The 15,047-nt window shown below is 37.8% G+C and overlaps 1 protein-coding gene across 7 annotated transcripts in view; it reads left to right on the forward strand.

The window, feature by feature from the left end:
* The window catches only part of CACNA1D (calcium voltage-gated channel subunit alpha1 D), a 168,950-nt gene that overhangs the window by 132,333 nt on the left and 21,570 nt on the right, over positions 1 to 15,047 (forward strand). For 5 of the 7 annotated variants that reach the window (XM_027886267.1, XM_027886266.1, XM_027886269.1 and 2 more), the window contains 10 exons: positions 1,774 to 1,812; positions 2,230 to 2,358; positions 3,077 to 3,142; positions 3,415 to 3,506; positions 4,327 to 4,486; positions 5,792 to 5,919; positions 6,030 to 6,126; positions 7,699 to 7,801; positions 8,867 to 8,968; positions 14,464 to 14,594. In XM_027886267.1, coding sequence (XP_027742068.1) covers positions 1,774 to 1,812; positions 2,230 to 2,358; positions 3,077 to 3,142; positions 3,415 to 3,506; positions 4,327 to 4,486; positions 5,792 to 5,919; positions 6,030 to 6,126; positions 7,699 to 7,801; positions 8,867 to 8,968; positions 14,464 to 14,594 — 1,047 coding nt within the window. The remainder of the gene's footprint in view (positions 1 to 1,773; positions 1,813 to 2,229; positions 2,359 to 3,076; positions 3,143 to 3,414; positions 3,507 to 4,326; positions 4,487 to 5,791; positions 5,920 to 6,029; positions 6,127 to 7,698; positions 7,802 to 8,866; positions 8,969 to 14,463; positions 14,595 to 15,047) is intronic. The other 2 variants (XM_027886271.1, XM_027886272.1) reach the window with 1 other exon arrangement.

Below are 15,047 nucleotides of genomic sequence, written 5' to 3' on the forward strand. Positions count from 1 at the left end.
TTGTTGAAATATGCAGGGAATTTCTAATGAAGCAGTTGTCTTTCATTGGCAGCATATTTTCGGTGTATTTTATAGACGTTCTTAGAAACTTTAGATGTTCCAGATGATTTTACAAATACTCTACCTACTGAAGTTTAATGAGGAGATCTGGGGTTTGCCTAATGTAATGCATAAATTTAGTAATAATTCTTTAAACAGTTTTAAAACTCTTTGTTTCAGAATCTAGTGAGACCTGGCAGGGCAGTAATGTATCTATATGTAGATTGCATGTACTTGACCAAACAGTTATTTTACCTCATTTTCCCCTTGTGATGCCTTTGTATTATATATGTTTTGAAAAAAGATAACAGAGAAAACAATTATTATTTTAATAATGATCTGATTTTTAAAAAGTGTTGCCTTTTACTGTTTGGTGTTTTTTTTAATTTTTTTTTTTTTTTTTAAATCATAGTATGTTTGTATAATACATTTCCAGCAGAATCAGCTCCTCTCTCTTACCTTCCTACTCCTCAAGTTTTTATCTTGAGGAACAGCAACGCTTCAGATTTTAGTGGAAGTGTGGCACTGAGTGTGACAGATGCATCCACAGTGTGTTGGAAGCAGCACTGAGGAGGCATCATGTTCATTGCTGCTCTGTGGCAGGGATTGTTGAAAGGTTTTAAAAGAAGGATATTTTAGGTGAGAGGGTAAGACCCATCACTTGAATCTAACATCCAGAATTCCATTTGTTCTAGCGCTATAATTGTTTTTAAAGACTTCTATTCAACTTTGGAAGAAGCTGCTGCAAATCTCTCAGTGCACAAGCAAGCACAGAATGTTGGTCCTTTAAGCTTTGCCAGCTGCTGGGCAAAGTGTCAGAGCATTTGGGATATTGGGACAGTTTCTCCCAAAGTCAGGCAGAGAGATTAAAAAGAGAAAGCTGAGATTGTTCTTCAGAGGACACAGGGTTTGGCTTTGTGAACAAGAAGTTGGTGTGTGCCCCCTCCTCCCTGTAGCTCCTGAGGGTTGCACAGACCTGTTTGAAAAGGGTCAATTAAGTCCTGAAACCCTTTCTCCACGCCTGACCCTGTTACATCAGCTCAACTATATGAGTACTTTGTAGATGGTGAGAGAGTTCAAGTATTGCCTTCACATTTTCACTGCCAAGGAAGTGTTAAACTTCATGGCATTGTGCTGGAAGTGTTTGTCTGTCACTTTGGCAGAGTGAAAATGTGTCCTTATAAAGCTCTGCAACACCCAGTGTGCATCACTGAGTCATCTCAAGTGAATTATCTTTGCTTTAAGGGAGCTCCTGATGTGATAAAAAACACAATTATGGTTAGATTTCAGTGATGGAATAATTAATCTTCAGAAAAAGCACAGCAGAAAAGGGACCTTGAAAGGTTAGTTTGACTCCAAAGCTTTGTTCTGGAATTTAATTGGGCTTAGTGCTATAATTTCATACAACTTATGGAAATTGATGGCTAATTTTGTTTGGCTTACATAGGAACATATTTTTTATTTTGTATTTACTTTCTGTCAAGCCTTTTAATCATGTTTTATACTAGCAGATTTTAGTATGAGTCAGCTAGCAATGTTTTAGTGTGAGCCAGCCAACATGAAATGCTAAGAGGATGGTTTTAATAAGGATATTAATGTTTTGTTCAGGATGTATATTGAGTTGAAAGATGTTCATTTACATTTGGAAATGAAAAGTGTTCTTCTTTTTATTTATGGTTAAGCTGACTTTTTTGATCTTTGATTTTAATATTTAATGTTCTTAATTTCTTAAAGCCAAAGCCAACTGAAACAGTCACAACTGATGAGTCTGGGGTAAGATCAGTAAACTGACCCCAGTGGTTTTACCTCTACTTGAGTTTATTCTTTTTACCATGTCTTTTTTCCACCAATTTTTTCTGTATTTTTCATAACTGTCTTACTGCAAAGGTGTTATGCAGTGGTTTGCATTCATTGTCAGTGTTCTATTGAAGTCTACTACAAACAAACCCAGTACGATCCTATTAACAAACCAGAAAACTTGGAAATGCATGTGATGTGTGAAGCATTTCTACAGGTCCTGTGTTTTCAGCATGTGATTTTTCCTTTCATGTCATGGTTATCAAGGTGAACAGGCCCTCAAGATACATTTTCAAATCTTACCTTTTCCACCTTTGCATTTTATGTTGTTTTTCTGGAAGTGTTGCATGTTTGAGTGTGTATTTGGTTTGACTTCTCCGTGATGCTCTTCAGAACTCTGAGGACAGCGCTAGGATCTCCATCACTTTTTTCCGTCTCTTCCGGGTCATGAGGTTGGTGAAGCTGCTCAGCAGAGGAGAAGGAATCAGAACGTTACTGTGGACATTTATCAAGTCATTCCAGGTTAGCAAAATTGGTTTAAATTTGCTTTATAATTATAACCATTTATACACCAAATTTTATGAAGAACTAGAAGTAGAGTGCTGAAAAAAAAATTAATACTATCAATGATATCAAATATATGTAAATATATTTCTGTATTAATGCCAAAATGAACTTCACCAGTTACTTCAGTGAGGCTGAGGATCATTCTTTGTCATTTAATAAGAGCTGTTACTGTGAGATTTCTATGTTCTTCCTAAAAAAATATTCGATATATTTAAAGGGGCTAGGATAAGTTTGGCATACATAGATCTCACACTTCCACACATTTTATTAGATGATTAGAAAAGAAGAATTTAACCTAATTTTGGTATGAAACCAATTTAATGTGTAACAGATACTTAAATCGTTGCTCCTGAAAACGAAGGTGAAGTGATAGAACTCTGTATAGAATGAACCATCTTTGTGTTGTCAGAATCAGTACTGAAAATAAAATTAAAATCACTAAAGATGATTCCTCCCTCTGGATTGCTGGCAGAAATAATTTAAAATACAATGAAGCTTGTGTTCATTGTATGCAGCAGAGTATTCAGAGTGACAGGTAATAACATTCTAAGCACTTGTAGAGAAAAAAAAACCTTGGAAAAGTCTGTGTTGTGCAGAAAAATTATTTTTGTAACTGGAAATAGAAACTGTGGGGTGAAGTTATTAAAAGACAATGCACCTGTCCTGTTTCTAGGCTCTGCCTTACGTTGCTCTCCTGATTGCCATGCTGTTCTTCATCTATGCTGTCATTGGGATGCAGGTAATTCTACGATTGTTTTAGCATTAAAAAGCAGTCCAGTCTCGTCTGAGACTTGTTTCCTGAGGTGCTTACTGAAGCATTCCTTTGATAGTGGTGCTGTATGTAAGGCAGTGCTTTCAGAGGAATCACTGTCTTGACAAATTTAATGTTTATTGAAAGTGTATCTGTGAAAGTGTTTTTCATACATTCTGAAGCAAGTTTAGCCTACAAGACCTACAGCCTCTGACAGCACATGTCGCTGGAATGAAAGCCAAAATCCTGGTTTATTGTAGGTATTTGGAAAAGTGGCCATGAGGGACAACAATCAAATAAACAGAAACAACAATTTTCAGACTTTCCCCCAAGCTGTGCTTCTTCTCTTCAGGTGAGTAAACCTCAACTCTTACTGAATGCATCCCATTTCATAGATCTGTGAAAAATGTTCAGAATGCGTTTGCAGGTGACAATCAATTCAGCTTAACAAGCCCAGAATCACTCTGTCTGTGTGCTGAGTGTCCATTGGCACAGCAGGGGTTTAATGATGTGATACAGAGCCAAACTTATTACAGCTATTGTGAAACACCTCGTTTGTGCAGTAATTGTCTTCAGGTAGAGCCCAAACATAGTCAGCCCTGATACCACTGTGGGAGTATTGGGAAAGGGGAATAAGATCGTGCCATTACTGAAATCCTGACAAGTACAACTAGTGGGACAGTTGGAAGAAATGAAAACTTGTTACAAACATAAACAAATAAAGTGTTCTTTACATTTACTGAGGAGTTGACAAACAGTAGAGGGTGTAACTTGCAGAAGGGAAATACCAGATAAACAGCAGGAAAAACTTTATGATGGCAAAGGTAGCTAAATCTCGAGGGGTTAGGAATTACACAGTGTCCATCTCTGGAGAGTTTAAAAAGGTAACCATTTACCAGGAATGCTTCCTGGAGCAAGGAGAGAGAATGACATGGAACCCTTATGGGGCATTAGTTAACCTTATAAAATGTGTCTGCAGTGTCACATGCATGCTTGTCAGTTCTAAAACTTGCTCTGTATTTTTTTTAATCAGTTCCTGCTCTGAAATGTTCTTCTGTCTCCACATTTGCACTCTTTCAGCTCTCAGTGTTTTGTCACAGCTTTACAAATTGATACATCTTTAATCCATTTTGATCAAATAATTCTCCATTTATCTTTGTGACCTTGTAAAGGTGTGCCACTGGAGAAGCCTGGCAGGAAATCATGCTGGCTTGTTTGCCTGGAAAACGCTGTGATCCAGAATCCGATTATAATCCAGGGGAAGAATACACATGTGGAAGCAATTTTGCCATCATTTATTTTATCAGTTTTTACATGCTCTGTGCATTTTTGGTGAGTTTAGCTTTTGCTTATTAACAGAAATGAGCTTTAAGTATTTTGACTTTCTTTTGGATTAAGAGCTGTGAGTTGAGAGAATGATTGAAAATCCCATATCCAAAATATTTTGGCAAGGTTATATTTTTCCATACAGAATCTTAAATCCTGTATCTTATACCAATTTTTACAGTGAAGGTGGTGAAATACTGGAACAGGTTGCCCAGAGAGGTGGTCGATGCCTCCCATCCCTGGAAATATTCAAAATTAGGTTGGATGGAGCTCTGGGCAACCTGATCAGGCTCAAGATCTCCCTGCTCGTTGCAGGGGGGTTGGACCAGATGACCTTTAAAGGTCCTTTCCTACCCAAATGACTCTAAATGATTCTAAATTCTCACGTGCAAGGTGTTCTTCTGTGTGGGGGGTGGGTGGCTGCACCTTTGAAAGCTTAAGTTAACAGTCTTTTCATAGCTGTTATTTCATGCAGATGTCAATAGTGTAATTAAATATTCCCTAATAATAAAACTGCAATTCTTTTGACTTACTGGTAAATGCTATTTGTGTTATTTAAACTTAGCAGAATTTGGGTTAGTGTCTCTACAAGTGTGCTCAAATTGGGGCACATGAGATGTGGAAAATAACCTTTCACCTACTCCATGGCCTAATGGATTATTTGCTCTAAAATAATTGTTGAAATATGTTTTTCCTTATTGCTGGTGCGTGGTCTAAGCTGGTTGATTTGTTCTATTCACAGTACTGATCTCCTTGCAAAAGGAGAGTGATCCAACAGAATTCTGTGAACTAATGTAAACATTGACATTCTGCTGCTCTGTATCACCTTCTGTGTTAACAAAACATATATAGAAGTCTTATTGTTATGAAATTGGATCCTATTACTACAGAAGCTGGATCCTGAGATTTACACTGTCAAATACATGTATAGGATCCATTCTTCAATTTGATGTAGTGGGATCTGGCAAATCAAGGAAGAGAAACAAATCCATTTTGCAGTCTGTGTCAAAAACTGAGTACTCTATAGTGGAATCAGATTCTTTTTATGTCATTACCTGATAGAGTTTCAGTTAGTTAAATGAAATTATTTTCTGTGATATTTGATGATATTTGCCAAAAATCATCAATTCATTTGTTTGAGTTCTTAACCTACTCTAGATACTGAATTTTAAAAAATTTTTAAAAATCAAGGCAGATTGTTCTTAATTGCCTTTTTTTTTTTTTTTTTTTTTTTTTTTTTTTTTTTTTTTTTTTTTTTTTTTTTTTTTTTTTTTTTTTTTTTTTTTTTTTTTTTTTTTTTTTTTTTTTTAGATTATAAACTTGTTTGTGGCTGTCATTATGGATAATTTTGATTATTTGACACGTGACTGGTCTATTCTGGGTCCCCATCATTTGGATGAATTCAAAAGGATATGGTCAGAATATGACCCTGAAGCAAAGTAAGTTAGCTCATTTCTCTGGTATGATTTCTTTGCTAAAAACAATCAAAGCAGAACACAGTATATTTTGGGGACGTGGATGCTCGGTAACGGATGTGTGTTGGTTCCAGGGGAAGGATAAAGCATCTTGATGTGGTCACATTACTGAGACGCATCCAGCCCCCACTTGGTTTTGGCAAGTTATGTCCTCACCGAGTGGCCTGCAAGGTAGGTCTTGCTTTCTCTTGCAGTTCATTCATTCATGCAGTTCTGGCCCATATTTGTTACACGAGCACAAGTAATCTTGTCTTTTCACAAGGTTTCATTCACTCTCAAGTTTTCCTGCTGTTTGTTGTTTTTTTTTTTTTTTTTTTTTTTTCCCCAAGTTAAACCAGCAAAATTAAGGTTGTTTCTTTCTGTGTATTCCTTCGAGTAGTTGCCACCAATGTGAAGCTCTTCATAGAGGATCAAAATGAAAGGGATCGGTCTGTATATCTGTTATTGTCACATATCTGAGCTACCTCATCCCAGCATTTCTGGTGGCCTATCTTACTACTTCAACCCAGTGACATTTCTGACTTCTCTTCAGTCCCAGGGAGAAGAGAGTGGTAGTTTGCTTTAATTGACAATAAAGTTTTAATGACTGCTTTTACAGTTGCATTCATGAGAATTTTACTCTGCATGAGACGTAGAAATGAGATTGTAGGGTGGGCACTGGAAGATGATAAACCAAGCTGAAGTGAATAATGGTGTGTAATATGATATGTAGCAGTAAGTGAGAAGACAGATTAATGGAAATTTAAAATGATTCAGAATCTGTCAGGCAAAATGTGTGATTTTGAGGTGATTTTAATTGCATTTAATGTAAAAGTTGAAAAGCAGCACTGAGATGGATGAATACTGCATTATTTGAGAAGCCCAGAACTATGGATACTGTGGGTTTAGCAATTTCAGTGGGAATAAGATCAAGCCTTTTGATGAAAGGATTGTTACAACACTATTTTCATTTGGATTTCTTGTATATCTGTCTTAAAAACAGGTAAGTTGACATACAGACCACTGGGTTGGAATGGAATGTCACAAGGTTTACTCAAAGCAAACCTGTATCTGTTGGAAAGATCAAGTATTCATTGATATTTGCTTTTAAATTAGAATAGGAGAAAATCCAGGTAAGACATCAGGAGAAAATTCTGTTAGATGAAATAGTATTCTTTTACAGACAGGGTCACAGCAATGCTGCTCTAAAAGGTGAACACTAATTCAGAGGTGGATTAACCCAAAAAGCCCCTTCGCAGTAGTTCAGTGTAGATGGCATGAGAGAAGCACGGTGGGACTAAAGAGTTCCCTGAGAAGTACAAGACAGGCCTGGTGCTGGGGTTCTTTAGGGAGCTTGAGGAACCACTGGGGAACCTGGAACATGACTGAAACTGGAGTGCATGCTCTCAAATAACTGCTTTTGTCCTTAGTACTTGCACAGTGTGACTTATAGTCAAGGACTGAGCTTGGATGTTTGAAAATTGCCTAAATAAGCAACAATGAAAACTGGATGGTTTTAGTTTTTGTGTGAGCATGCATATGATTAATGCCAGAAAGAAGTGGTATTGACTGCCTATTATACACAGCTAGGATGGAGAACTCAACTTTTTTGGAAGAACTTACATAATTTGTATGCCTCTCACCAATATTATTCTTTGAATACATCAGCTTTCCAAAAATTAACATTACAGGATTTCTTTCTTTTTTTTTTTTTTTTCCCAATTAAAGCAGTGTCAAAATTTGTTCTCCTTTTCTCATTTTCAGAGGTTAGTAGCCATGAATATGCCACTAAACAGTGATGGAACCGTCATGTTCAATGCTACTTTGTTTGCTCTGGTTAGGACTGCTCTAAAGATAAAAACAGAAGGTAAGGTTCTTTGCTGTTAAACCTTTCTGGACTTGTCAGAAGGTACAGTGAGGAAAAGTTACAATTTGTTCATTTTGTTGGACATAAGTAAGGCTGCCTTGGTCTGACTGGATCTGATTTGCTTTTGGATCATGGGTTTTATTCACTGTTGCAAGTAATCATTTGCCAGAAAGTGAAAGGAAAGAGGATACTGCAGAAATTACTCTATGCTTTTATCTGATCAGATAAAAATGTGCAGCAGGGGCATAACAGGGGTTCTACTGCAAGGAATGAATGAATTTCCCTTCCTGCCCAACCAAAATGCTCCTTTCTCACTACCTTTTAGCCTGGTGCCTTGGATCTCACACCGGTGCAACTGCAACTTTTGCACACTTGAAAACAACCACTCCAGTCTGGTTGAGGCCAGTTCTGACTGAGTTGAATGAATTTCTGTAATTTGCATCAAAGAGAGAAAAGGTTTTAGACATAGTGATATGTTTCAAATAATTTTCTATCTGTTTTCATGCTTTTTTACCTTTTCCCCCTATTTTTTTACTCATTTGTCGTCTTCTCAGCAGAATTGGAGTTCCACTGGCAATAACAAACTTAGGTTAAGCCCCCTCAGGCATCGCTGTGGTTTAGGTGGGCACTGCAAGAGATGAAAAACTGCTCATTACTCAATTGCCTGAACTTTCAAGTCTGTACTACTGAGTAATCTGTGTGATTAAACAAATAAAGGTTTAACTTTGGATCAAGAAAGAAGTGGCTTGTAAAGAGCAGGTTGGTGCTTTCTGGACAATTTCAGTAAGGAGTGACAGAGTGAGGCCAAGGTCTGTAAATCACAGCTGACCTCTGCAGTGCTCCAGAGACTGATTTATAAGCCCCAGCAATTTGCTGTCTTTTGCCCTTTCTTCTCTCTAGGTGTTGTAGTGTTGTTGTTTGCTGCATCACGGAGCTTAGGTTTGCCACAAAGGATCCCCATCACAGTCTTTAATTGTATACAGCTAATCATTATCCAAAGGCTTATTCATTGCAGATGGTTGAAACGTGATTACCATCCGCCCTTTTTCTGTTTCATTGCCACAGGTAACCTAGAGCAAGCAAATGAAGAACTCAGAGCAGTTATAAAGAAAATATGGAAGAAAACGAGCATGAAATTGCTTGACCAAGTTGTCCCTCCAGCTGGCGGTCAGTCTGATAAACTTTGCACTGCGCTGTTCTCTGTGCCTGTTGGTCTGTCTAGATTGCTGGGAACCAAAGAAATGAAAATACCACATTTTGCAATTGTAATGTCATTGAAGGACAACAAATAATAACAAAATAAATATTGAGAAAATTATATCCTATTACACCAGAGAATACATGTAGGACTGATAAGTGACATTTTCTTAGATCAAAAAGAGAGAGAGGAAAATATTATACTTATTTTCTTACTTGTGAAAAATACCTTATTAGAGCTAAATCTAGTCTTGATTTTGGATTATTCAGCAAAATAAACTAGTTTGATTTCAATGCACTGGTCAAAACAACATGTTTTGTACTATGCTACATTATAACTTATTTGCTTGTATATGTTGAATACTTCTGGGAGAAAACAAACAAAATTATTGCCAACTTAAAATATTTTTTTTTGCTAAATTAATAAAACAAGAGGCTAAATCGTCTCAGTTACATTAGTTTAAACCAGAACCATTCCACAGTCAACAGATGATGGAAATGGTTCAGATTGACACCAGTATGACTGAGATGTGAATATGGCCCATGTAAAGAGATATCTCAGTTGTAATGACACCAAACATTTGTGTCTGCAGATTTACAAGGCACGTTTATTAGATGTTCCTACGTGCTGTAAAATAACATGTCAAATATATCTCTCTTTGTAAATATATATATCCTGATATATATATATTTAGCCTTTTTCAATATATACATTTTTATTCATATGCTGTAGTGTAGGTTTAGGTGACTGTTCTTTACTTGCTTTTTCGAGTTTTAAAGGTGCAGGATCTGTTGCACTGTCAGCCACACCCAAGATACGTTTACCTGGGCATCCAGTACTCAGATCCATTGTCATCACATGGTGCTTCTTGTAGTTTCTGGTGCCTTCATAGTGTTACGGCAGCTTCCAAGGCTGATCAGACTCAAGAGCCCGGGCCTGGTGGTGGAGGCTGACCCTGGGAGCTGATGCTCAGGCGCAGGCAGGAGGAGCACCCTGCCTGCACTGCTCCTCAGCACGGCCCAGCAAGCAGCAGTAGCTTTGTGGCTGTAGGAGCCACTTGCTGTTGGTGTGGTGGCTGCCAGACAAGAGTGGGGGACGAAGGCAAAACCCGAACCACTTTGTCTCTTCAAAGGGGAGCTGATACTGCACATTTAAAACAACTTTTGTGTTCTACTCTGTTGTTCTTAGCCTTACACCTAAGTGCTTGCATGGCATAGATGAATCGCTTTGTTATTGTTGTAACTATGTGCTTGAGCTTTTTCTGCAGCCTCTGTTCCTTTCAACTATGAGTCTTTCCGAATATTCTGAAGCAATTCTGTTTTAGGGTGGTGGCATGGAATTAGTGTTGCCTCTTGCCAACTTTATTCCCCTACATTTTGTAATTGAAATAGAGATGCATGCTTCAGAATAGCGAGCTCTGCCTGCCTAAATCAATCTGACAAAGAACCTGTACAGATTACATTCCTAGAACTAATCTTACATAGTAATTCACTGTTAACTTCAGCTTCATTTCATTGCTGAATATAAGCTGTATATTTATTTTCAGCTATACTAAAATTCATTGCTAATATTCTGCAAATGTAGCTCTTCAGTTTAGCTAGGAGGCTGAAAAGCTGGATCTGCTCAATTGATAGGAAGCAGTATGGCTTCTGCAACCCAGTAGAAATAAGAACATGTTGGGAAGTCCTGCAGCTTTATCAATTTTTGATTTCAGTTTGGTTTATTTCTCTGTAGACCTTATTATGATTTACCTGAAAATTGAAAATATTTTAAACCACCTAGAAGAAAAGAGGAATATAGCTATTTTACATTCATATGCCATAGGAGTGTAAAATAGCTTAGTGTGCAGTAGAAATTAGTTTTGATGTTTAATATTCCGTGGAAGATTGTGCATGAATTAACATCAGTGACAGCTGATAGTAACAATCTGCTAGGAGACACAAAATTCTTTTCAATATAAATCAAAAAAGCATCCAATTTCAATATGTTAGAATCACTTGCACTTAGAAGTGTTGAGAGGTCTAGTTTATGACATTTTTGTCCAGTACTGCTTTTGCTGGTATTTCTGAATGGCAGGTCCTTCATGTGCTCATGACTGTACCTCCAGAACACTTATTTGCAGAGCAGGATGAAAATAATCAGTATCTCACTTTTTCTCCTTGGATTATAAATAGATGCACTAGAAATAGACCGTCAGTTCTTGGTACTGATTAAATAATTTATTACTACCACTTAGACTGTTAATAGTTAGCAGTGCATTTTTAGTACAGAAAAGTGAAACTGCTTTGCAAAAGCGTAGAATGTCAGTCAAATGTCTGATTTATGAATGAGACTAGAGAGTAAGGGAAATAGAACTCACTGAAGATTCACCTGTATTCTCTGAACTCCCCAGTCTTCACCTTGCAAGCCCATTGAACCCTGCCTAATACTTTTTGCCCTGTTCCAAAAGCTTCCTAGTGAAATGATTCCTTTTGCTGTCACTGACTGTAACTAGCCATGTGTCTACTCTGTGGTCAGTCATGCTTAGCTGCCTCCCTGTACCTGTTTATAGCTGGCTATATGTGTGTTACTCCAAAAACAAACAGTCAAGGCTAGCACCCCTTGGCCAGGTGTCAGTCCCTGTGTGCCCGTGTCTGCAGTACAACTGACTGTGCCTGGGAAATACACCTGCATCTTCTTGGTACATGCAGACTTTGACATGCCCAAGTCAGCAAACCGGTAGGGCATTCATCTGATACGCTTAGGTTGGTGCGTGCCCAGAGTGATCAGTGAGGGCCCTGCATTTCTGCACACTGATATTTCTCAGGTATTGTCATCTCAGGTACAGTCAGTGGTCGTGCAGTGTCAAAGCCTGGTTTGAGATGTGCTCTGAATGCAACCCATAGTATGTTATATCAAGTCTTGTCACTTCTATGTGCTTGTTCCTTCTAGAAGCCATTTGCTATTTCACTTCCTTAACAGTTCTGTTCAAATACTTGAAATAAAATAGAATAAAGGATGGGGAAAGGCTTATCTGGGGAGTTTGACCAAGGCTACGCTGTAAGTCAGTGGATTCAGCTAAACTAAGTTAGGCAGGTTCAGAGTAGATGCTGTGTAAGAGATCTCATCCTAATACAAAGCACCGTGAACATCAAAGGAAATGTTCACAAAAAGTTTAGGAATTAGATTTGTGGAGTAAATTAGAAAGGTTTTTGATGCTGAGGCTGAATCTGTAGACTGGTGAGCTTTTCTTGTGAGCTGTGGAGTTCCTGCTATTTCCTGCTAGTTCCCTCTTTCCTAGCAGGAACTGGAGGGGACTCAGACCTTTGAGGAGTTGTCACTTTGGCAGAGCAGGCTCTGTAATATGTTAAGATATTTCCTGCAACAGACTGGTCTCCCAACCAATATCTTTTGAAGCAATTATTATAATTATTTGTGCTTTGATACATTAAAAGACATATAAACTGTGGGGAGAAGACATTCTGGGTGCATTTTCACTGAAGTTAAAGCCTGTCCTACTTTCTCCCATGCATCCAACCCATTTCAGATATTATAACAAGAGGAGCTGATTTGGAATGGTAGAGGTTTCATCTTGAGACAAATTTTATCACAGTGGCAAAAATGAGTTTAAATAGTCCATGGATTGGATTCCTCATGCTTTTTTTTTTTTTTTTTTTTTTTGTGAAATCAAGTCACTAGAAGAGGAAAGTCAATTAAATTTAAATTAGAAACAAACAGTCCTTACAGGTGAAAATAATATTGGAAATACTGTCAATAGAGAGATACATTGGCACATATTGCTGATAAAGATACAACAACATTCTGTTTTAATCAAATATTAATGTATAACATCTGATTAGAACATTTGCTTGATGGGGACAAGAGGAAAAGCTTGTTTAAAGGAATGTGTTCATATGTAAAAGCTCCATGAAACAAAAAACCAAACTCAAGTCTATTCTAAAACTCCATTAGAGAGTTAAAATATGGAGAGAACAAATGACATTAGAGCAGAATCCATACTTTCTAACAGAGGTGTGCTAAAATGTGCCTGGGCATGTTACATTTTCATGTTCAGCCAAGGCTTGACTGTACAGAGTAACCCAGAGCCTGAGATGGGATAAACATCTGTCTGTCCCAGCAAGGGCAGCTGGAATGAGGGGAACTTACTGCCCATCAGGGTGATCCCTGACAGCAGAGAGAACCTGGATGCCTAAACCACCCCAGCCCTCCTTTAGAGTAGCCAGCGATTGCAAATGGCTATTTCAGGATCCTGAAAACCACCGGGAGACTGGACAGCACAGCAGGAAGGGAAATAGCCAACTTCATGTCAGATAACTCTAGAGAGGAAGCAAATGTGTGACAACAAAAGCAATGTTTTCGAATGGAAAACTATTCCTGGTTTTCTGGCAAGCGTCACTGAGAGGTGAAAACTGCCCCTCTGAGCGATTGACTGCACTCATGAAACAGGCACAGGCACTCTTGACATGCTGTGAGCAGGCGACTGGGTGTCTTTACAAGGACACTGCCACCTGCCTGTGAACTCTGGAAACCTTGAAATTTGGATTTTGTTCACAGCAGTGACTCTGTAAACATGCTTGGTTTTACTGTCCTGGCTGTTTGCCTATCATTTGAATTGTACTAAATTAACTGATGGAAGTTATTTTCATTCTTATCAGCATTGCAGAGCTCACACAATACATAATGTGTGAGAGAACCATGTTGGTTTTTGTACTTACTGTTATCATCTATTACTCACGTCACCTGTGTAGAAGGTGGCTAAAGACCACATCTTAAACATATAAAAAACACATGAAATTGTAACTTCTGTGGGATTTCCTCAGAGACAAGAACCTGTCTTGTCTGACAAAATAGCAGAAGATAGAGCGTAACATGAGCATCTGGGACACAAAATTCAAAGTGGGAGATGCTCAGGGATTACAGTGGGGGCATGACACCAATAAAAAAATCTGCAGAGCGAAGCAGGCTGTAAAGATATCCAAGTCCTTGAGCAATCAGAACAATGCTACACCGATACACTGACTAAGCAAATTTGGTTCAGCCATGGCAAAAAAAGAGATGTAGGCAGAACCTTTTTTTTTTTTTTTTCACAGTCACTCTTATGAACATCAATGTATGTATGTCACAGTAGCTTGTATTTAATCTATTTATTCCAAGTAACTAAAGCCAGTATTTCAGTTTCCATGCATATACAAACATGTTTATGGTTTTGTTAGAAACTTAGAAGGACATGAGACTTGGTATTGTATTTATTTTCTTCTTTATTAAGGATGAGTTCACTTAACTGACTGAGCCAAAACTGCTTGCTAAAACATTGCTTTTAATCTAGTTACAGGGTCCATTGTTGTAAGCTGAAAGTGCAGTACCTATTGCACCCATCACATTTTCCCCCCAAATCAGATCTGAGTGTACAGGCTATTGATAAATGTGCTGACTTGGGAGAGATCTGTCTGGTCTGTTCATTTAGATGATGAGGTAACCGTGGGGAAGTTCTATGCCACCTTCCTGATACAGGACTACTTTAGGAAATTCAAGAAACGCAAAGAACAAGGACTGGTGGGGAAATATCCTGCGAAGAATACCACGATTGCTCTGCAGGTGATTCTGTTTTTACATTTTTAACTAACCATTTTGTGACCTTACTTGAAATAGCAGGTAGATGAATATTGATGCTTGTGCAATGCTGCCAAGATTTTATTTAGCTGGGACACTTTTGGCCCTTATTCGTCAGAAAAGTTAAACCTAATCCTGCTATTCTGTTATAACAAGGTAAGTGCAAAAATTATTCTCTATGGATTGCTCCAACAGTAGCAAGGGTTATAAAATCTCTTAGCAAGTCTTGTTGATACGTTAAAATCTAAAGTTGCTGGTAAAGAATTGGATAAATAAAATTCTGAGCTATCATTTATGTTTGTTTTGCTTTAACTCTTTAATATTTTGTGTTCCTACAATGGCATAAGCCAGTTCTCAGGGAACTTCCTAATATGCATGACCTCATAATAAAGAAGGTTTTATACAGTATCATTTCTCTTCTTAATTCTCATTGTTCCT

The sequence above is a fragment of the Empidonax traillii genome, unplaced genomic scaffold, assembly GCF_003031625.1.
Source record: "Empidonax traillii isolate 1590-97213 ecotype Southwest subspecies unplaced genomic scaffold, ASM303162v1 scaffold182:size1009393, whole genome shotgun sequence".
Classification (NCBI taxonomy): domain Eukaryota; kingdom Metazoa; phylum Chordata; class Aves; order Passeriformes; family Tyrannidae; genus Empidonax; species Empidonax traillii.